The sequence below is a fragment of the Dendrobium catenatum genome, unplaced genomic scaffold, assembly GCF_001605985.2.
Source record: "Dendrobium catenatum unplaced genomic scaffold, ASM160598v2 fragScaff_scaffold_847, whole genome shotgun sequence".
NCBI lineage: Eukaryota > Viridiplantae > Streptophyta > Magnoliopsida > Asparagales > Orchidaceae > Dendrobium > Dendrobium catenatum.
Genome location: NW_021319309.1, coordinates 207,081 through 230,392, shown reverse-complemented (window position 1 = coordinate 230,392; position 23,312 = coordinate 207,081). Strand labels below are relative to the sequence as shown.

General features: G+C 34.0%; 1 protein-coding gene across 1 annotated transcript; it reads left to right on the top strand.

The window, feature by feature from the left end:
* Positions 1-22,092: 22,092 nt before the first annotated feature.
* LOC110104011 (heat shock 70 kDa protein-like) lies at positions 22,093-23,085 on the top strand. The gene has a single exon (XM_020832940.1). It carries the CDS (start codon positions 22,093-22,095, stop codon positions 23,083-23,085), a length of 993 nt encoding a protein of 330 aa, XP_020688599.1.
* Positions 23,086-23,312: the final 227 nt, after the last annotated feature.

Here is a 23,312-nt window from a genome sequence, read left to right as displayed (position 1 = left end):
AAATTTACTTCTAAAATTATTATGGGGAGATTGCCTTTAATTCTTCCTAAAATTATTTCCCTTGGGTAAATTGATTTTGTTAAAGGTAGTTCTATTTTCGATAATATTCTTCTTGCTCAAGAATTAGTGCATGATATTCACAAACCCGTCTCGGGTGGAAACATGATTATTAAGATTGACATTGCCAAAGCTTATTATAATTTAACTTGTAATTTTCTTTATACTATTCTTTCATAGTTCAGTTTTAATGAGGAGTTTATTAAATTGATAAAATATAGTAATAATAATAATTATTATTTGTTACCATTATGGGAGTAGTCAGGGTTTATTTACTTCTACTAATGGTGGTAAACAAGGAGACCCCCTATCTTCGGCCTTTTTTATAATGTTGCAACTCGAACTTATGAGTTTATGTTTTGATGATAACAAATATTGTGGCTCACTTTCTGCTGTCTACCTGTATTTACAATATACTTTTCTTTATGTGTTTACTAATATTTCAGGATTACAGTGCACCTTACAAGGCTCAAGTTTTGGCAGAACTATTCTATTTGTAATTTTCATTAATGTATTTCTTGGTTTGTCAGGGTGTTTGCTTGCTTGTAATCTTGCTCACTTATTTCTATTTTAGAGTTCTTTATTTTTGCACACATCATCCGGGATGATCCAAACATCGGCATGGACGATCAGCTGAAAATAGAAACCCTAATTAGGGCATCTTGGTTAAGGTAGCCGTCTTTACTTACATCATCCTGGACGATCTTTGTATCGGCAAAGATGATAGGCTCAATTCAGAAAGAATCAGTCGCCAGATCTATTTATGTATTATTTATTTTTGGATATCATCCAGGACATCATCCTAGATGATTCAACACAATTATACCTAAATTAATCTGATAATTAAGAAAAATAATTAAGGCTTGATTGATATGATCGTATCGTCCTGGACGATCTCACGATCCGCCAAGACGATCAGTTCAAAAACCTTAGTTATTCCTGGACGATCACAAATCAGACAGCTTCTTTTCAGGGTGATGCTTTGGACGATATGTGCTGATTTAAACTAATCGTATAGGATGATATGCTATCGACCTGGACGATATGAATAAAAACCTTCGATAGTCCCTAATCGTACAGGATGATATTCATGTCATCCTGGATGATAAAGTCGGCAAGTTGCAATTAATAATCTCGTTTGGAGCTCTTCTATTTAAGCTTTGATAAGACACTTTGTAAGTGTCTTTGGCAGCCATTGAGGTTTCATTCTTATGGAGGAAACTTGAAGAGAGAGCTAGAAAGGGAGAGACGAAAGGGTGGAGTTTGAAAGAGGGAGAAGATCCTTAGAGGGGATTTCAAGGAAGTATGGAGGGGGTTCCATACGGTTGCTCAGGCGAGCTTGCATCTTAGTACCATTGGATTCAAGGCTCATCTTGAGGGAATTTTTGGGAAGAAGAAGATCTCTTTGGTGTCAAAGGACCCGGCTACTCCGCTGCACCGGGAAAGGTGGAAGTGATTTTGTAAGTGCTTCTCTGCCTTGCTGTGGGGGATAAAGGAGAGACACTAAGTTTAGTGCAATACTCGGAGGATGCCTCCGAGGAGTGGACGTAGGTCAAGGATTGACCGAACTATTATAAATCTAGTGTGTTCTTTCCTTTATTATTTTCACATTTAATTTTTGCACTTTGATTTTCTTTATGATGAATTTTGGTTTTGGATGTGATTTTGTTTTTAGTTAAAGAAGTTTTAACATACCAATTCACCCCCTTTTTGGTCAATCTCAGGACTAGTTCATAAGGGCTTAATATCCCTAACGAACTTTCTTGTGCCGTCAGAGCACTTTCAAGTGGTATCAGAGCGAGATTCGTAAAATCTAGCTTTTGATAACTTTTAAATTTCAATCAATGGATAATTTTTGTAATCGTAATATTACGGAAGGTTATTCAATCACCATACCACCTTTATTTGAAAATATTACTTTTAATTTTTGAAAAATTTGCATGTCTACTTTATTGCAATCTATTGATTTTCAAATGTGGCAAATGATTTTAACTGGTTATTCTGTACCGTCACGTATTATAGATAGAATTAAAATTGATATTTCTTTTAATCAATAGAGTAGAGAAGAACAAATCAATGCTCAGCTGAATGTTAAATTATTAAATTATTTTTTGTGCTTTAAATTTTGATAATTTTATGTTTGTATCCACATGCTCTATTGGCAAGGAAATTTGAGATAAATTACAAACTATTTACGAAGGCACTAGTGAAATCAAGCAATCAAGATTAAATATTTTAATGTATGTTTATGAACTTTTTTTCATGAAATCTTATGAGACGATCTTAGATATTTATATAAAGTTTATTCAAATTGTGACATCATTACATGCTTTAGGTAAGGAATTTTCAAATTTTGAAAAAGTTAATAAAAGTCTACATTATTTACTTTGCAAATTTGATGTCAAAGTTGTTGTTATTTATGAATAAAAAATTTTGAATGAATATTCTATTAATAATTTGATTGGCTCACTCATTGCCTACGAGTAAAATTTGAGTCAAAGACTTTTGGATGCAGGTGAAAATATTATACTAAATGCTGAAAACTTAGAGAAAAGTGGCTTAGTTGGTGATAATAGTGATGACTTATCAAACAAATTAGAAAGCTTATTAAAACCTAAGCATTAACAAAAGTGGAAGAAAGGTAAAAATGGTAAGAATAAAATTAGTGCCCTAATTTGAGAACTTTTCGTGCAAAAGAAAGGGCAAAGTTAAGCAAATTGTAAAAATGATAAATAATAAAAAGAAAAAAATCTTCTTGGCAGACATAGCTTCTGAATCATCAGACCAGGAGCAAGATGATGTTTAAATCACTATTTGTGTGTTTATATTTTTGTGTATGCATATTTTATTCATTTTTGTGTATTTTTTGTATTTTTTATTTGGATTTATTTTTTATTCTTTTTTCCCTTTATTTTCTTTTTTAATAAATTTTTAATTTGTTTTTAATTTTCTTTTTTTGAAGTTCTCTCTGATTAACACACACGTTCACCTTTCTAAAAATGAAAAACCTACCTCCTATTTTTCTTGAATTCTTATATAAGTTGTGGTTGACTTATTTAAAAACAGTTATAAGAAGGAAACTCATAATTTTGCCTCTCTATCTTTTTTCTTAAAGATGTTATTTTACTTTTGATTCAAAATCTTCATCATATTATAAATTGGATTTTGAAACTAATCTTTTTTATCTCCCTAAATTTTGTTTATCGCATAGAGATCTTTTACAAGTTGTTGAATATACCTCATAATTTTCTTAATCATGTTGTTTATTTTATCAATAGAATGAGTTTACTTTTATTTTTAAAATTTCATAAAGATAACATATTGAAAAAAAAAAGAGTCCAATCAATGACGCCAAAATTGAGAAAGATGCACAAAGTATATCAAAAATTAAAAGATGTACAAAGTGCGCCAAAAACCTGACAAGCGGCATAAAATGTGTAAACAAAAATTAATACTTATCTTTTTTGTACTTCTTAAAGGTTAAGAAAACCCTTGACATTTTTTATACTTAAGCTTGTAAATAATGATTCCTGATTCATCAATTTTTGCATTAATCTTCTATTTGATATGTTTTATGAAAGGAGTTTTGAAAAAATTAGTGTTTCTTTTTCTAATTTATTCCTTGATTTAGATATTGGATTAAAAAGTTTTTGAGCTTTTAAAAGAACTTGAGCTTGGATTAACGATTTCTGAATTTTTGACCTTTTTTGGATTATGCGTTATCAATTCATTCCTTACTAAGTTTTTGAATAAAATTAAGAGGTAAATTTCACATTTTTAAAGTCTTTTTTATCAGGGTTCATTTTGTTTGTTTGTGCCCCTTCTCTTTTTGATAATGTCAAAGAGGGATAACTTACTCTTGCATTTATATCTTTTTGTAACTTTTTCTTCAAAAAAAAAAAAACATCAAAAATTTTTGTCTTCCCCTATTTTTTAAATTTTTATTCTAGTGAGGGGGAGATTAGGAAAAAATATTTTCAATTTTATAAATTCAACCAGTAATATTTACCATCATAAAAAAGGGGAAGATTATTGCTCTCGAGCTTATAAGTTTATGTTTTGATAATAACAAATATAGTGGCTCACTTTCTACTGTCTACCTGTATTTGCAATATACTTTTTTTCTGTGTTTATTAATATTTCAGGATTACAGCGTACCTTACAAGGCTTAAGTTTTGGCAGAATTGATATATTTATAATTTTCATTAATATATTTCTTGGTTTGTAAGGGTGTTTGCTTTCTTGTAATCTTGCTCACTTATTTCTATTTTAGAGTTCTCTATTTTTACACACATCGTCTGGGATGATCCAAACATCGACCTGGACGATCAGCTGAAAATAAAAACCCTAATTAGGGAATCTTGGTTAAGGCAGCCATCTTTAAATACATCATCATAGACAATCTTTGTATCGGCCAGGATGATAGGCTCAATTCAGAAAGAATCAGCCGCCAGATCTATTTAGGTATTATTTATTTTTGGATATCATCAAGGACATCATCCTAGATGATGCAACGTAATTATACCTAAATTAATCTAATAATTAAGGAAAGTAACTAATGCTTGATTGATATGATCATATCGTCCTGGACGATCTCAGGATCGGCCGGGATGATCAGTTCAAAAACCTTAGTTATTTCTGAATGATCACATATCAGACAACTTCTTTTCAGGGCGATGCTTTGGATGATATGTGCTGATTTAAACTAATCGTACAGGATGATATACTATCGGCCTGGATAATATGAATAAAAACCTTTTGATCATCATTAATCGTCCTAGCTAATTGAGCTAATTTTGCACTGATCATACAAGACGATATTCATATCGTACTGGACGATAAAGTTGGCAAGTTACAATTAATGAGCTCGTTTAAAGCTCTTCTATTTAAGCTTTGACAGGCACTTTATAAGTGTCTTTGGTAGCCATTTAAGTTTCATTCTTCTAGAGGAAACTTAAATAGAGAGCTTGAAAGGGTGGAGTTTGAGAGAGGGAGAAGATCCTTGGAGGGGGTTTCAAGAGAGTGTGGAAGGGGTTCCATACGGTTGCTCCGGCGAGCTTGCACCTTAGTACCATCGGATTTAAGGCTCATCTTGAGGAAAGTTTTGGGAAGAAGAAGATCTCTTTAGTGTCAAAGGACCCGACTAATCCGCCGCACCGGGAAAAGGTGGAAGTGATTTTGTAAGGGCTTCTCCGCCTTGCTATGGGGGTAAAGGAGAGACACTAAGTTTAATGCAATACTTAAAGGGTGCCTCCGAGGAGTGGACGCAGGTCAAGGTTTGACCGAATCACTATAAATCTGGTATGTTCTTTCCTTTATTATTTCTGCATTTAATTTCTGCACTTTGATTTTCTTTGTGGTGAATCTTGGTTTTGGATGTGATTGTATTTTTAGTTAAAGAAGTTTTAACATAACAATTCACCCCCTTCTTGGTTAGCCTCGGGACTAGTTCATAAGGGCTTAACATCCCTAATGAACTTTCTTATGCCATCAGAGCACTTTCATTTAATTGCTACGATATATCTTTCTAGACATTTAGAGAAGCTTTATGTTTTACATCTTTCTCTTAATTTTTATTCTTATGGGGTTTTTCATGTCTTTCATCTTAGTTTTACTGATGATTTCATTAGTTTCACTAATGGTTATATATAAATGTTGAGTATTCTCTTCAAGTTACTCTACCAGTTCCAACAAGTTAATGGTTTACAGACTAACAAAAGTAGCTTTATTACTAGTAAGTCCTTTGGATCTCAATGTACTAATAAAATTCATGAAAAATTTTATATAACTCATGTCTTTGTCGATCACTTATTTGGGTACTCCTCTTTACAAGATTAAGAGAAAATATCATATTTTTGATGGGATCTTCTTGGCTATGCAATAAATAAATAAATAAATAAATGTAACACTTAAGCTTTTAATCTCTTATCATTTAGTGTGAGACTTGTTTTAAACACTGTAATTTCCAGGTCCCAAGTCCTGGATGAGAAACTTTGAGGGTTGCATTAGGTAGTCGACAGCCAGCGTAAAACTTATCGAATAATCATGACATAAATTATTTTAAAAATTGTGTTAATACTAGGACATCCCCTAAAAGCGATGTGCTGTATGGCCTGAATATAGTGACAAGGGTGCAAGGGCTGCTGCACCGACGCAGTGTTAAATAGGCATGGGTTCCTACATCAAGGATAGATATGGGCAAAGAAACTAGTCCATGAAACTAAAATTAAGATAAGAACTTGGAATATAGGCTCCCTTACAGGAAAATTAATGGAATTAATAAATATTATGATTCATAGGAAGATAAATATTTTGTGCATTAAGGAAACTAAATAGATTGGAGAAAAAAGCTAAGGAGATTAATAGTTTAGGTTATAAACTATGGTATTCGGGTAGGATTCGTACTAGAAATACTGTAGGTGTGATTATAGATAAAATTTTGAAGGATAATGTTATAAAAATTAACATAATTGAAGATAAAATTATAGCTTTAAAGATTGTTATTGATGCTAAGATAGTTAATATTATAAGTGCTTATGCTCCTCAAGTAGGTTTGGATATGAGTTCAAAATCAAAATTTTGGAATGACTTAGAAGAATTAATACAAAATATACCTTTTGAATAAAGTGTTTTTATTTGAGAAGATTAAAATGGACATGTTGGTATAGAGGTAGATGATTTTAAAAGCATCCATGGTGGCCATGGGTTTGGAATGACAAATGAAGGTGGTAAGACTATATTAGATTTTTCTTTAGCTTATAACTTTTAATAGCTAATACCTTATTTAAGAAAAGAGATGAGCATCTTATCACTTATAAAAAGGATATAGTAAAGTACAAATTAATTATTTTCATATAAGAAAATTAGATCATTAGATTGCAAAGATTGTAAAGTTATTCCGAGTGAAAATTTAAGTACCCAACATCATTTATTAGTTTGGAATTTAAGAAAAAGGGAGAAAAAAATAAAGTAAAATAATTTTATAGGATTAAATGCGGGCATTTAAAGAATATTAATAAAAGTATCTTTGAGAGTAAGATTTTAGATCTTAAAATTTTGTCTATGCATGAGGATGCCACTATTATGTGGGAAAAAGTGGCTTGTGATATTAAGAATATTGCAAAAGATATGCTTGGAGTTTTGAAGAGAAAAGCTTATAATAGAAAAAATAGTTGGCGGTGGAATCCAAATATGCAATAAAAGATAAACAATAAGAAGATTTGTTATAAAAACTGGTTTAGATGTAAAAATTATGATAATTGGGAAAACTATAAAGTGGCTCGTAAGGAATCTAAGAAAGTTATTTGTGATGCAAAGATCTTAGCTTTTAATGATTTAGATAATAGATTAGATATTAAGGAGGAAGAAATATATATATATATATATATCCAAATGCTTATATTCAAATCATTAAAGATATGTATGCATGAGCTATTACTTGTGTTAAAAAATTAGGTGGTTTGACCAAGTATTTTGCTATTTTGGTTGGATTACATCAAGGATCAGCCTTAATTCCATATCTTTTTACTTTAGTCATGAATGTTCTCACTAGACATTTGCAAGAGGATGTACCTTGGTGTATGATTTTTGCTGATGGTATTCTTCTTGTTGATAAGACTAGAGAGGGAGTTGAAGGTAAACTTGAATTAAGTAGATCTAAGACTGAATATATGGAGTGTAATTTTAGTAAAAATAGACCTAGTGAGGGGATTGTGAATTTGGGTGATCAAGTCATTAATAAAAGTTCACATTTTAGATATATTGGATCTATTGTTCAGAGTGATGGTGAAATTGATGGGGATATTATTAGTAGAATTCAATTTGGATGGTTGAAGTGGAGGAATGCATCGGGCTAATTGTGCGATAGAAAAGTCCCCCTCAAACTTAACGGAAAATTCTATATGATGGTGGTGAGACCTGTAATGCTTTATGGTACCGAATGTTGGCCATTAAAAAAGAAGCATAATACTAGGTTAAGTGTTACAGAGATGAGGATGCTTAGGTGGATGAGTGGCTTGACCCTTAGAGATAGGATACAAAATGAGCATATACGTGAAAAGGTTGGAGTAGCTCTAGTGGAAGATAAGATTAGAGAGAGTCGCCTTAGATGGTTTGGTCACATTAAACAGAGGCTTTAATTGGGAGATAGAGAAGTTCATTCAGTGGGGTGTTGGTAGTGGTGATGTTTTCTTTTGGAAAGATCAGCAGATTGGCAATTATTCCATTGATAATTTATTAAATGCTAGGTCTATTTCCCCTTTGTTAGTTAAAAGATTTATTTTGATGGGAAGTGGAATATTAAGAAATTGAAGGATTTTGTTCCTAATAATATTATTAGAATTCCTCTACAAGTTAACAAATAGGACTACATCCTTTTACAGTGGCTTATAATGGTAATTTTGTATTTAAATAAGCTTAGCACTTAATTAAAGTTGTAGGCAGGATAAACCTCTTCTTTCGGCTATTTTCCATAAATCGATTCCCATTTCTTACTCTATTTTAACTTGGAGAGTGATTCACAACTTTATCATGATTGATAACATTCTTATTAAAATAGTTTTTAATGTTATTTCTAAATGCCAATGTTGTTATCATGCGGAAACTCTTATCGATGTTTTGGTTAATGGGCCTATTTCTATTAAAGTGTGGCTTCATTTTGAAGAGCTTTTTAACTTGAATTTTTCTCATGATTGCAGCAACGTTATTGAATTATGAAAAGTTGGTTTGTTATGTCTAAAGGTCATATTAGAAATATTTTCCCCAATATTATCATTTGGTACCTTTGAAAAAGTAGAAATGAGGCCAAACATGATGTGATTTTTATGAATATAAAGCATATCATCATTAATATTAAAGATAAAATCATGTATCTTCATGTTGCTAGAATCATTAAACATGAGAATTTTAAAGGTTCCATTTCTTTGGTTGTTTAGTTAGGTATTCAAAATATTAATTCTTCCAATAGAAGAAGGGATAGGGTTATCTATTTGCATAAACCTTCTGTTGGTTGTTTTAAGCTCAACACAGATGGGTCATTTGATGGGAATGTGGTTGGTTGTGGGGAATTGTGAGAGATTATCTTGGTAAGGTGATTAAGGAGTTTGCTAGTCCTATTTTTATTTTTGTTGCCTTTATGGCTAAGCTTTATACCCTTAATTATGGTATCAATATGTGTATTAAGTTAGGTCTAAATAATATTTGGATTGAGGTTGTTGCTATACTTATTATACACTACATCCAAATCTCTCGGTTATTTAATGCTGATAATTTCTATCTGATTAGAAATATTAAATAAGGTTTACCTTATCTTGATTATATTATTTCTCACATTTTGTGTAAATGTAATATGTGTGTTGATGCTCTTGCTAAATTGGGTTTCTCTATTCTCCAATTCACTAAATTTTAAGAGGATCATATCCCTAAAACTTTTAAAGGTTTGGTGGTCATGGATCTGTGGGCTCCAAAAATTCGGTCCCGGCCTCCCCGCCGCGTTGATTTGCTTTTAAATTTCGGCGAGAAAGTTTTAACGGAATAAGTTCCAGGATAAATTTTGGAAGGAAGATGGATTGTAGAAAAGACACTACCTAGAGATTTCACCCTCATTTTGTGAGGACTTTATGATCTGAGTTCTGGTTTCCTATAGGCGCAAGCCCCTATAGTTAATTACCCCTCTCAATAACGAGAGAGAACTTTCGATTAAGGCTAGTCGTCAATCAGACTCGTAGAGATATGTGTTATCTAGCATATAGTAGCAGCACTGGTTTAGGATTTGGAGAAATGGTTGAAAATTTGAAGATTTGATATTTTAAAATTAGAAATTTCACCATCTTGCACTTAAAGCGGATGGTGGGGGAATGGATGATAGACCCGATCAAGATCCCATGGTTCCATCATCCCGGGCCATCGTGGTCCCTGGTCTACTTAGTCAGAGGAGGTAGTCGACCCAACCTGACAGAAGAATACTTGTCGGCAGCCATGGGTTGCTTCGTCCAAGGGAACCTTGTAGACCAGGGGTAAATGCTTATCTAAGGGGACAAATTTGAGTCCACCTTAGCTAACATAAGGCTTTGTGCCCTATCAATCATATCCTATTGATTCATATCTCAAGAATTTGATGCTTTTAAGGAACGTATTGGTGCTGGCCATAACCGGTATTTTGTGGTGCCATTTGGCGGCAAAACCACTCGGTTCAGAGGGCCTCGGGTCATAACCGTTTATCATGCGGTGCCATTTGGAGACAAAACTACCAGTTAGAGGACACGTACCACATCCTTAATAACAGGAGATTATTTGAGAATGGATCATAGTGATATTTTTGACTAGGTATTTGGCTCTTTGTGAGCTAAAGTAATTTTCAATTTGTCCACCTCGGCAGACTGTTGCGGAGGGTGGATGGATTTTTGCTTTAAGTATTTGATGGATTATTTCAATTTTAAGTATTTTGAATTTGAGTTTTGTTGGGTTTTTAAATTTGTGGAGTATTGGGTGGCATTTGAGTGATATTTATAATGGACCCCTTCGGTTGAGATAGACTTCAACACGGCCATCATTGGGGTGTTTGGGGTCATTTCTCTTTATGGATTAAACCCCGTCAACTCGACCAAGCTATTGATCAAGGATCGGGTTTCTCGTAGGCTTTATGCCTTTATTTAGTGAATTCTTTTGATTATAGGCCTTGAAGGCCTAATATGAATGTATTATAAAAAATACACCGGTCACCACAACCGTATATTTATTTGAAGGTTAGAACCCTGTCGACTCCTGATCTGTTTAGAAGGATCGGGTTCGAACAAGAATTCACTATTGACCTGTGCAGCATCCCTAAATGTCACGTGTGTACCAATAAAATACTCGTCGGAGCCTATGTGGGTGTTTGGGGGCATTTTATAATTATTTATTTAATCTTGTCGACTCCTATTTACCCGCTTAGGAGGATCGGGTTCAAATTTAATAACCCGCACAGCATCCCTAGATGTCAGGTGTGTACCAGTAATACGCTCGTCGGGGCTCATGCGAGTGTTATGATTGCTTTTATCCCTTTTAGTGTACCTATGTGTATACAAACTACAGTGCACATGCGAGGGTACTTTAAAAGTATTTGTAGATGCCTTCTGTTCGCTTGCATAGAAGTTGCGGATCCGGTGACGTGGCGTAGCAGCTTCTGAATAGAGTCGTTCGCTGCTTTGTACAGGTAGACTATCGTGCACTACTAGTTGCTTTCTACAGGTGGATCGTAATGCACTAACTAATCTCCTGTATTGGTTGTAGGAGCTTGTACTTATCGTATTCTACATGCATTTATTATGGTCTTTGGTCTTTCAGTACATCTTCTACTACTGCATGTAGGTAGGTAGATTTCTTCATTTACAGGCTGAAATTGACTACATAATAATGCATTTGCTGAAGTCTTTATGCATCTACCCACAGATGGTATATGGTGATCACACATGTATTTTTGGACTTTTATGTATTGCAGATCTTTTTTATACGACTGTTGGTAAGTCATCTGGTTTATTATATGCTGGCTTTTGAGGATGCTAGAATACCCTTGCTACAAGAGTTCGCAAGTGCTTGTATTTGTTGCATATCAGTCGTTATATCAACTAATAGTTATCTTCATTAGGGCTTCTAATCTTCAATATATAAGTTCATTGGTCAATTGATATGGTAACTAAAGATTTCTTGTTGGCTATACATAAATCAAGAGTCCTGTAGCATATCTATTCTTTTCATTTGAAAGTAGGCTCTTGTGTGCTCATTTACACATTAGCCTGCATTGATAATAAAGGATCTGCTTCCATTACATCTCCCTTGCTTTACTTGTGAACATACAACTGCATGATTCTCACTACAATTCATGTATATTTCATTGACTGCATTGTTATTGTCAACGATATGGATAATTATTGTTGACCTTTGTATTTTCCATGCCTTGTAAAGATATGAGATTTACAAAATTTTCTCATGAATATGTCATGGTGGACCTCTCGCTATCACTTATGGATATCTTGTTGGGAACATTATCATTCAACATGCTTGCTTGTAAAATTGATGTAAACGTCACACATTAAGTCTCATGTATACTCCATGTATGTTTGCAACTTGGTTACAAGTCTTTCACTTGTAGATAGTGCATTAAAGTTGTGTGAGGATGTCATCATACTCACCACACATCCTCCATGCTTTATCCATTAGCATACCATTCATGATTGAGGTGGATTATTCATATTTTAACTTATGTGTCCTCAATCGGCTATAGCATGTTTATGTTTGTTTGCAAGAAAATAACATTAGAGAATTGATTTTCGACAAGCCATTTTGTTGCTACTTGTGGATGAGTCACATTGGAGGTTACCAGTCTCTTACTGTCAAATAGAGATGATTTAAATAGAGAAATCATTTATTAACATTTATACTTCGATAATTCCTTATAATATTGTTGAAAATATTATGTCATAATTTGAATCATTCTCCTTATTGATCATTAATTTCATTCATGTCAAAATTTAAGTTCAATTTGTGTTCATGTTATCTTGCTTTTTGTTTGAGTTTTGAATCAAATTCAAATCCATGTTCAAGTTTTATGTCTTTTGCATTCATTTGAGTCCACAATGAGTCTAAGTCTTGTTATCTAAATCAAGTTCTTGCTTGAGTTCAAGTAGCAAGCTCAAGTTCTATGTCCCCTGTTGTCTAAATGTTGTTCAAATTATGTCCAAATCTGAGTCCGAGTTCAAGTTCTTGTCAACCTTGCAAGTTTAAGTTCAATTTGTCCAAATTCTGTCCAAGTCCTTGAATTTTCAGTCAAAATTTTGGCAGCCTCCCGGCATCTCCTTTGTTTAGGGGAAAACTACGGGAAACTGGGTCTTTCCCACGACGCTAAGAAAAGCGTGTATGGTAGGTGTCATCAGGCGAGAACACTACGGCCGGTTTTTTTGTCATCCCCCACTAAGCTAAGAAAAGCGTGTATGGGTCCTCGGTACTGGTTGCAAAAGAAAATTAAGCAGTTATTTCCCCGCAAGCGGGTACTTATGGATATCCCTACTCCATCGTACGCGTCGCACCGGGTTCCCATCCCACCATGCTAAGAAAAGCGTGTATAGGCGGTTTTTCGGTGCGCCACGAACTCCGAATAAGGGATTTTCGGTGATTACCCGCTTCATCGCAAGCGTCGCGACGCACTTCCTCCCACCACGCTAAGAAAAGCATGTATAGGTGGTCGTTTTGTCGCGCCGCATGCGTCGAAACGAGTTTTCTAAAACTTGCAAAACTCTTTTTCTTAAAGCTCTTTTCTTTTATTTTCCTTTTTTTTGTGCTTGCTCTTTTTTTTTCTTTTCTTTCTTTTTTTTTTCTTTTCTCTCTTTTTTTTTTTGCTTTCTCTTTTTTTTTATACTTCATACATGTACATACATGAATCTACATGAATATTGGATCGTTGGAAACTATAGCAGCTGTCAAATGTGCATGAATCCTCTCACAAACCTCCAACATGAGTGCTAACTGATCTTGCTTGTATCGAGTGATAACCATAGATTTTTTTGGAATAGAATGATTCTTCAAGGGTTGGTCTCCAAAAAGTAGCTTTGATCATGGTATTTCAAGAAGCTTCCCAATGTATTCCACCATTAGATCTAAAAAAAAAAAAAAAGAAGAATGTATGTGAAAGAAAAAGATTTGTCTCAGATATTTCCTTTTCACTAAAAGACAGAAAGGCAAGTTTTAAGCCATGTGAGCATGCACAGCTTCACGGGATGCCATTCATGATTGAACAGGAGAACAACAGATTCATTACCTCAGGCTTTAAAACCACCGGGTTACGTTGAAGGAAACTCATGTGCAAGACAAACGAGAGATCGGGTGAGGCTTTGAACGGCTGTGGGTTCCGCTGACGTGGGATAAGGTGCCGGCTTGAGGATTCAGGAGTGGAGAGGCTGCGACAAACAGCAAAATCTTTTTTTTTCAGCAAAATTTTTTTTTTTTTTTTTTTTTTTGAAGGGATTTTTTACTGCACAGAAGAACGGGAGGAGGGCATAAACGCTGGGAAGGAGTCTTGCGAGATTGGAGGTAAGTGACGAAAGGAATCCAGATTGAGAGGTGGATTCGATTGAAGCTCGGAGACGAAGGTGCTTGGGACGGGAACTTTTATTTGGTCCGGTGAACGTACGCTCCTCTACGTAGCATGAAGAAAAGTTGCCGACCCGACCCGCTGTTTTTTGGGTTCTAGCGCGTGCATTTTTTTAAATCCTTGACGACCCGAACAACATCTCATCACCTTTTCGATATATTTCAAATACCTAGCAAATACCGAGTTGTACCTAGTTTTTTCTAGCAATACCGAGCAAATACCTAGCAATACCGAGCAAATCCTTAGCAATACCGAGCAAATACTGAGTTGTACCTAGTTTTTTCTAGCAATACCGAGCAAATACCTAGCAATACCGAGCCCCTCAGGAAAAAAAAACTTAAAAGATGAAAGTATAACCATTATGCATGTTTTTTTATATCAAATGAATAAGAGGATATAAATTACCTCTTATTAAAAAAATTGAAACAGATTTATCTAGGAATATCGAAGGCAGTTATCACAATAGAAAGACTTAGTTCATGGATCTTCCATTGGTCTTGGAAAGATAAGTTTTTTTTTCTTTTTGCTTGGTAGATAAGAAATAGCAAATTAGCTTTATGCTAGAGGAGTTTAAAATAAGGTTTTTTTTGTTTTAGATGTTATATTAACCATTTCATTAGCAGGAAAATGGATATTAAATGCTAAAAAGAGGAGAGAATATGCTTAATGAGAAGAAATTATAAGAAATTTTACAGTATTTGGGATTGGTAGCTTTATCAATTTAAATCCTTATTCAGAAGGTCATTAGGTGTAGCAATAATGATTTGGTAACAATAAATTCTAATCCTGCCAAATAATCATAAATAAAACTTACAGAACAAGAAAAGGATATTATTCTATTAATCGCTCAAAGAATAATTAAACAAAGAGCTAAATGTACTCTATAGGAAGAGCATATTAGTATATTTGTGGTTTTTTTTGGAAGCTGAAATTATCAGGTAATTTTTCTATGGGTCAGTTGGATCCAAGGAATGTTGTTATACAACTATTGAACGATCTTGACTATATTCATATTTTTTTCACGAAGATCTTATTATATTAATAACTATAAGATGAGGTGGTTGAAATTGATCATGCCTTATTTTGATATAGAGGAGGAATCTCCTATTGTTTCGATATGGCTCTCTTTTCCTAACCTTCAGCTTCATTTTTTTAACCAACATGTTATTCATGGCCTTTGTACTATTTTTGGGAGACCTTTACAAATGAATCAAGCAACCACCTCTAGATCGAGGCCTTCTATTGCTAGGATCCTCGTTGAAATGGGAAAACCCAAAAGCATCCTAAAGAAGGTTTGGCTCATCCACAATTGAGAATGTCCATGACTTTTGTAACCATTTTAGAATTCACGGTCACTCATTCAATGAATGCTTTGTTGCTCATCCACAATTGAAAAATAATCAGAGTGAGTTAAGAATATTAATCCCAAAGAGATTGGACTGGAGAAAGTCGATGAACCTTCATAGGTTCAGCTGGTTACAAAGGATGAATTAGGTGATGGCAAGGATAATGATTTGGATTTGGTATTAGTGCAGGTGCCTGAGGATTGTTTGGATCAAAACAGTCACAAACCTAGTCAAGAGCAAAATCAGTTAGATGTTTTATAACTGCAAGACCCTTCAAGTGATATTCTTGTTAAAAATCTCAATTTAGATCTTCATGATGCTCAGTTGGAATAAGGGGATCAGGGGGATGATAATAATAACTATGAGATAGGTAATAGTGAATGTAATGATATCAATAATAGTAGAGGGAGGATGTTGAAGAAAGGGAGGTTTTGTTTTTAACTAAGGTACTATATAATAAGAATGATATTAAAGATATTCAATACCAAACCATCACTATAGGAAAAACGCAGATTTCCGTCAGATTTTCCAGCGGAAAAAAATCAGTCATAATTTCCGGTGAATTTTCCGGCAAATTTCTAGCGGAATATTTCTGGCGGATTTTCCGATGTATTACCGACGGATTTTTTGGTGATATTTCTGACATATTTTTTAACGAATTTTCAGGCTGAATTTCTGGCAGATTTACGACGGAATTATAAATTTCCTGGAAAATGATTATTAGAAAATCGATTTAAAAATTTAATATTAGAAAAATAAAATTTTATTTTAAGTATATTTAAAATTTGGAAAAATGATTATTATAAAATTTATTGTTAAATCAAATATAATAATTATTTTAATCTAAATTAATTTTAAATAAAATATAATTTAAATTAAATTAGCTAAGCTTTTATAAATTATTAGAATTATATAATATTTCATTAAGTTTATATTTTTATTTAGCTAATTTTTAAAATATATTAATTTTGCCATTATAATTTAAATATAAACATTCATCCTTTTAAAAGTTTTGCAACCTTGGCATGATGGTAAGGGTGGTTTGCCGTGCGCGTACGAGGGCAGACAGGGTTCGAATCCTGCTTGGAGCATGCTTGCGGGCGGGTCATGTGCGGGTCGGCCCCGGGTCACGGGTTTGAGCTAGTCAGGCTCGCGGGTTTGAACTGGGTCGGTCGCTTGGGGAGCGGGGTTGGGTAGGATGCGAGTGGGGGCAGTCGGCTGTTGGGCGGGGGTAGTGGGTTCAAAATTTTTTTTTTTTCATTTTCTTATTTTTCCGGCGAAGCATATTCGCGGGATAAATCTCGGACGTTTTTTCCATCGGAAATATTTTCCGACAGATTTTTTTTATCGGTAAAATTTTTCCGACGTGCATCTTAGCGTCGAAAAAAAATGCGTCGGAAATATGTCAGAATTTCTAATTTTTGACAAAATTTGGGCATTTTCCAGCGAATTTGGTAGGCCGGTAATGCACGTTTTTTCTGTAGTGCATCTTGTCTAGGCCGCCCACTGAAATCGTATGAGGGAATGGATCATTGGAATGAAGGGTATGTTAAAGTTACTAAAAAAAAAGAGAAAAAATATCAAGGAAATTCTTGCATTTATTCCTAGGGTTATTAGATCTTCACATTTTTTAAAGACTTTTAATGTTTAATTCCCTTATTTGGAATATAAGGGGGGTTGGAGTGAGGAATATTTGTAGTGCCCATAATATTTCTATTTTGATTTTAATTAAGCCTTTAATTTTTGTTGATAAATTTGATTCCGCTCAAAGGTTTCTTGGTTTTAACAAGGTTTTTGCTAATTGCACTAATAAAATTTGATTTTTTTGGTATAGTACTATTAAGATTGACATAATCCAGGATTTTGCTCAGACGGGTTTCAATTTCTTCAAATGAACGACTGTCCACACTAGAATTGAATTTCAACAACTTATTTTATGGGTCTTATTTGTATGCTTCTTGTAGTAGACAAGGTAGGATCTCCCTTTGGAACAAAGTTCACAATTTTTATAAGACTATTGCTAAACCTTGGCTCATTAGTGGGGATTTTAATATAATTTCCAATGCTAATGAAAATATTGGTGGTTGTTTTCCCAATGCTTTGGCCATGGATGATTTTAATAGTTTGATTTTAGACAGTAATTTGTATGATATTAGTTTTTTTTTGTAACGCTTTTACATGGAATTGAGGAACTGTGTGGCAATAGTTGGATAAAATTCTTTTTAATGATGAAAGGCTTAATAAGTTTCCTTTATCTCATATTGACCATCTGAGTAAAACCTTATTGGATCACTCTCCTTGACTGTTGAGCATCAACTTAGCTAGTCCTCAAATGAATCCAAACTTTTGTTTTCAAAACATGTGGTTCTTAGATGAAGGTTTTTTCAATGTTTTGGATATTAATTGGTCTGCTCAACAAAATATTGATGATAATATTAGAGGGAAGCATACTTTTTTTGAAACTCAAAGGATTCAAACAAAAGCTTAAATGGTAGAATAAGGTGGTTTTGAAAAAAATATTTTCTCTAATATTTTGGATGCTGAGTCTAAAGTTAATTCTTTAGAGAGGTCTTTTATGCTTGATGATTCTTGTGTGAACCTTGCTAAGCTTAATGAAGACAAAAGGTATCTTTTCAAATTACAAGAAAGGAAGAGGCTTTTTGGAAGCAACAAGATGCTTCTAAGTTCTTGATTGAAGGTGATAGGAACACTAAATTTTCTTACAGTATTGCTATTCACAAAAAGGTTTCTAGCCTTATTCTTAAAACTACTCATCGTAATGGCATGGTTTTAAATTCTCCTAATATGATTTATTCTTCAGGTGTTGACTATTTTATTATATTTTTAAAAAGAATTTTATTCCTCAATTAGATATTAATAAATCTCTTATACCCTAGCTGATTTATGAGAATGATAACTCTGTCTTAACTGCTAGCCCTTATGAGGAGGAATTTTGGGAAACATTATTAAAAGGATTTGGTGGAGGCTATTTTAGAATTTTTTTATATGTAACCCGTATCCCAAGTATTTTTTAATATTGCTATTATTTTGGTACCTAAAAGAGGAGCTATTAATTACTGGGATGATTTCAGGCCTATTCGCTTATAATCATTTTTTAATAAATTGATTTTTAAAATCATTATGAGGAGATTGACTTTAATGCTTCCTAAAATTATTTCCCTTGGGCAAACTGGTTTTGTTAAAGGCCGTTCTATTTTCGATAATATTCTTCTAGCTCAAGATTTGTTGCATGATATTCAAAACCCATTTCTAGTGGTAACATGGTTCTTAAGATTAACATTATCAAAGCTTCTGACAATTTAAATTGAATTGTTCTTTATACTATTCTTGTTTAGTTAAGTTTTAATGAGGAGTTTATTAATCTAATGAAGCATATTATTTATAATTTTTATTTTTATGTTATCATTGATGGGAGTAATCATAGATTCTTTACATCTACTCATTGTGTTAAATAAGGAGACCCCCCTGTCTCAGACCTTTTTTATAATTGCTACGGAATACCTTTCTAGAGGTTTGGAGAAGCTTTATGTTTTACATCCTTCTTTTAATTTTTATACCAATGGGGGGTTTAACTATCTCTAATCTTAGTTTTGCATGCTCATGATTTGATTATTTTCACTAATGATTTTATTAAAATGTTTAGTATTCTCTTCAAGTTCCTCTACCAATTCCAACAAGTTAGTGGGTTATACATTAACAATAACAAAAGTTGCTTTATTACTGGTAAGTCCATTGTAACTCAACGTATTAATAAAATTCATGAAAAATTTGGTATATCTCATATGTCTTTGACGATCACTTATTTGGGTACACCTCTCTACTAGGGAAAGAGAAAATCTCCTATTTTTGATGGGATCATCATGGCTATACAATATATATATATATATATATATATAAACACTTGGGCTTTCAAATTCTTATCAATTAGTTACAGATTTGTTTTAATTAAAAGTGTTTTTTCTACTTTGTGTATTTATTTATTACATTCTTTAAATCTTGATATTTTCATTTTTAATAGACTTGAGAAGTTAATCAATAAGTTGTTTTGGGGGGCTAAAAATGAAAAATCTACTATTCTCTTGGCTTCTTAGAAGAAGTGTTGTGGTGATTTGGAGGAAGGTTTAATTGGTTGTAAGAATTTATCTGATATGACTAAAGCTTTTTCCTATAAACTTTGTTTCAACTTTAGATCAAGTAAAAGTTTATGGGCAAATTTCTTATATAGAAAATATATTGGCAATAATCATCCTCTTTTATGTGTTCCTGAAAAGGGAGATTTCTCCATATAGAAAGGCTTTGAAGCATTAATTGCGAGATGGAGAAGTTCATTCAGTGGGGTATTAGTAGTGGTGATGTTTTCTTTTGGCAAGATTAGTGGATTGTCAATTATTACATTGATAGTTTAATAAATACTTGATCCATTTCCACTTTGTTAGTTAAAAGCTTTATTTCTAATGGGAAATAGAATACCGAGACGCTGAAGGATGTTGTTCATGATAATATTATTAGCAATATTGTTAATATTTCTCTGCAGGTTAACAAAGAGGATTATATCCTTTTTACAAAGGCTCTTGACGATAATTTTGCATTTAAAGAAGCTTGGCACTTAATTAAAGATTATAGGCTGGCTAACCCTCTTTTTTCGACAATTTGGCATAACTTGATTCCCATTTCTTATTCTATTCTAACTCGGAGAGTGATTCACAACTTTATCCCTATCGACAACATTCTTATTAAAAGAGGTTTTAATGTTGTTTCTTAATGCCAATTTTCTTATCATGTTGAAACTCTTAACCATGTTTAGGTTAATGAGCCTATTGCTATTAAAGTGTGTCTTCATTTTGAAGAGATTTTGAACTTAAATTTTTGAAATGGTTACAACAACATTATTGATTTTATGAAAAGTTGGTTTGTTAACTCTAAAAGTTATATTAGAAATATTCTCCCCAATATTATCATTTGGTATATTTGGAAAAGTAGAAATGACGCCAAAAATAATGGGATCATTATGAATGTGAAGCATATCATCCTTAATTTTAAAGAAAAAATCATGCATCTTCATGTTGCTAAATTCATTAAACCTGAGAATTTTAAAGATTTCATTTTTGCCGCTTTTTAGTTTGGTATTCAGAATATTAATTCTACCAAGAGGAGAAGGGATAAGGTTATCCATTCGCTTACACCTTCTCTTGGTTGGTTTAAGCTCAACATGGATGGGTCATTTGATGGAAATGTGGCTAGTTGTGGGGTATTGTTAGAGATCATCTTGGTAAGGTGATTAAAGGTTTTGCTAGTCCTATTTCTTTTTCTACTGTCTTTATGGCCGAATTTTATGTCCTTAATTATGGTATTAATATGTGTATTAAGTTAGGTCTGAACAATATTTGGATTGAGGTTGATGATATGCTTATTATACACTAAATAAATAGCTCCCATTCATTTAATGTTGATAATTTCTATATGATCAGAAATGTATTAAACAAGGCTTATCTAGTCTTAATTACCAGATTATCATATCTTGCGTGAAGGTAATATGTGCGTGAATGCTTGCTAAAATTGGTTGCACTACTCTCCTTTTCATTAAATATCAAGAGGTTCAAATCCCTAAAATTTTTAAAGGTTTGGTGGTCTTGGATCATATATATGGTTTACCTTATATCAGATCCCATTAATGTGGCATTGTTCTTTCAACTGCTTTGGTTGTTTTTGATTTTGGTGGCTATTTATTTACTCACTTGCATGATTTTTTTCTTTTTGGTATGGGGAGTTTGGGGAGGGGTCACTTGTGCTCTACGGCTCTTGCTGCAGGTTTCCCACTTTCTCATGACCTGCTTGTATTTGCGTGGGTTATGTTTATTCTGGTATCATTTGGTTAGGTTATCCTATAATTTCTATACTTACAACTCTATTTTGATGCCTATTCTGTATGGTATGCTTCTTAGTTTTTATCCCTTGCAGCTATTAATTTTAATTGCAGACCACTGATTTAACTTGGAAGTCTGTTGTGTTTTGTATTCTGGATGTTTTCTCTATAGGTCCTATTGATGATCACTTTGATGTTTTCTGGTGTAGTTGTTTTATGCAAATGTTTACTAAACTTATATTCGGGTTGCTGATTCTTCTTTCCGGTGACAATTTTGAGCTGAATGTTTATTCAGTGCATCTCAATTTTTGGGAGTGGACTACTAGCCATCCTAATCTTGGTTTTTGTTTTTTTCATTGTAATTTTGCTTTAGTAAGGACCATATTGGATTTTTTTTGGATTTTTTGTAGCTCTTTTAAGCAGTAGGACACTGGAGATCTCTTTAAGGACATTATACTTTTTTTAAATATTAAATAGTAGGCCTGTGGATCAGTTTTAACATATATATATATAGTTGCATTAATATAAATCTCCCTTTTATATAATGAGGGTTCAAAAGCTCGTAAATCAAACGAAGAAGTTGCATTCCCCGCTAAAACAACACCGATTGAAAAAGCCAGCAATTCCTCTTCTCCTGAGCCAAGAAGCCTAGCATCCAAGAAGCGAAGAAGAAGAAACCCTCCATGGAACCTCCCGCTCAAATCCCCTGTTCCGGCAATTGCCTCGTCCACCTACACTCCTTCTCCGGCTACGTCTGGCTGGTCCGTCGCATCTACACTTTACGGCAAAATCTTTTCCCCGACGGCATTATCCGTTTCCAGTTCACACGACCCAATCACCCGCCAATTTTCCTTTCCCACATAGATATCCTCACCTTACATTTCCAAGATAGGAAAGCCGCCATGGAACGCCTCGGCCACCGAGCCCAAAACTTCGTCGCCATCATCCCCGCCAGCAGCAACACCTCCCGCTATCAATCACAACTCTCCGCCGGCGCCACTGCCGCCGGACTGAACATTCGCTTTTTCATCGAAGCTCCGGTTCTTGCCGCCTCCTATTACAAATCTCTCACCCCAGGCCACAGAACCGTCCTCGTATTTGACCTCGATGCTCACATCTTCGAAGTCTCTTTGCTCACCGAAGATGAGAATCTAAAAGTGAAGGCTGCCGTTTCCAACTTGGGCTGCCCACTCTTAAATTACATGGTTTCAGAGATACAACGGAAGCTTGGAATCGACATCAGCGGCGACGCTACCGCTCTCCATTGCATCGGACAGTCCTGTGAACGCGCCAAGGACTCCATCTCTTCGGGCATGGCTGGTGTGGACCTTGAGTTTGAGCAACAAGGCAGGAAGGTGCCAATACGGATTACTCGAGAAAGGTTGGTGTTGCTGAATCTTAGGCATCTTCACATCGGAATCATGAGGTGCTTGATGCAAGCCGGAGTCAGGCGAGAAGCCGTGGATGAGATAGTGCTCGCCGGAGCTTCCGCTACCAAACCAGAGGTCCTAGAAGTTCTCCGACAGTTCTTTGAAAGGCAGATTTTCAGATGTAACATCGACCCTGCAAAGCTTATTGAGTTGAGTGCCATGCAATACATACGAAAAGTCTCTATGTTCAAGAATTTCCCTATGTTCGGCCTTAGGATCGTACAATCGGGGATTTTCACTCTTTGAGGTTTCTTCTCCTTTATTCTTCGAAGTTCTTGTTAATGCTGCAGTAGTCCACAATATTACACAATTTCAATAAAAAATTCTTCTTCGATATTTTTTGAAGTTCTTGTGAATGCTGTAGTCGTATGCAATATTACACAATTTTAATAAAAATTAGTCTTCATTTTTTTTTTGAAGTTCTTGTGAATGATGGAGTAATCTAAATTTTTGCTAATTTTAAGAAAAGATGA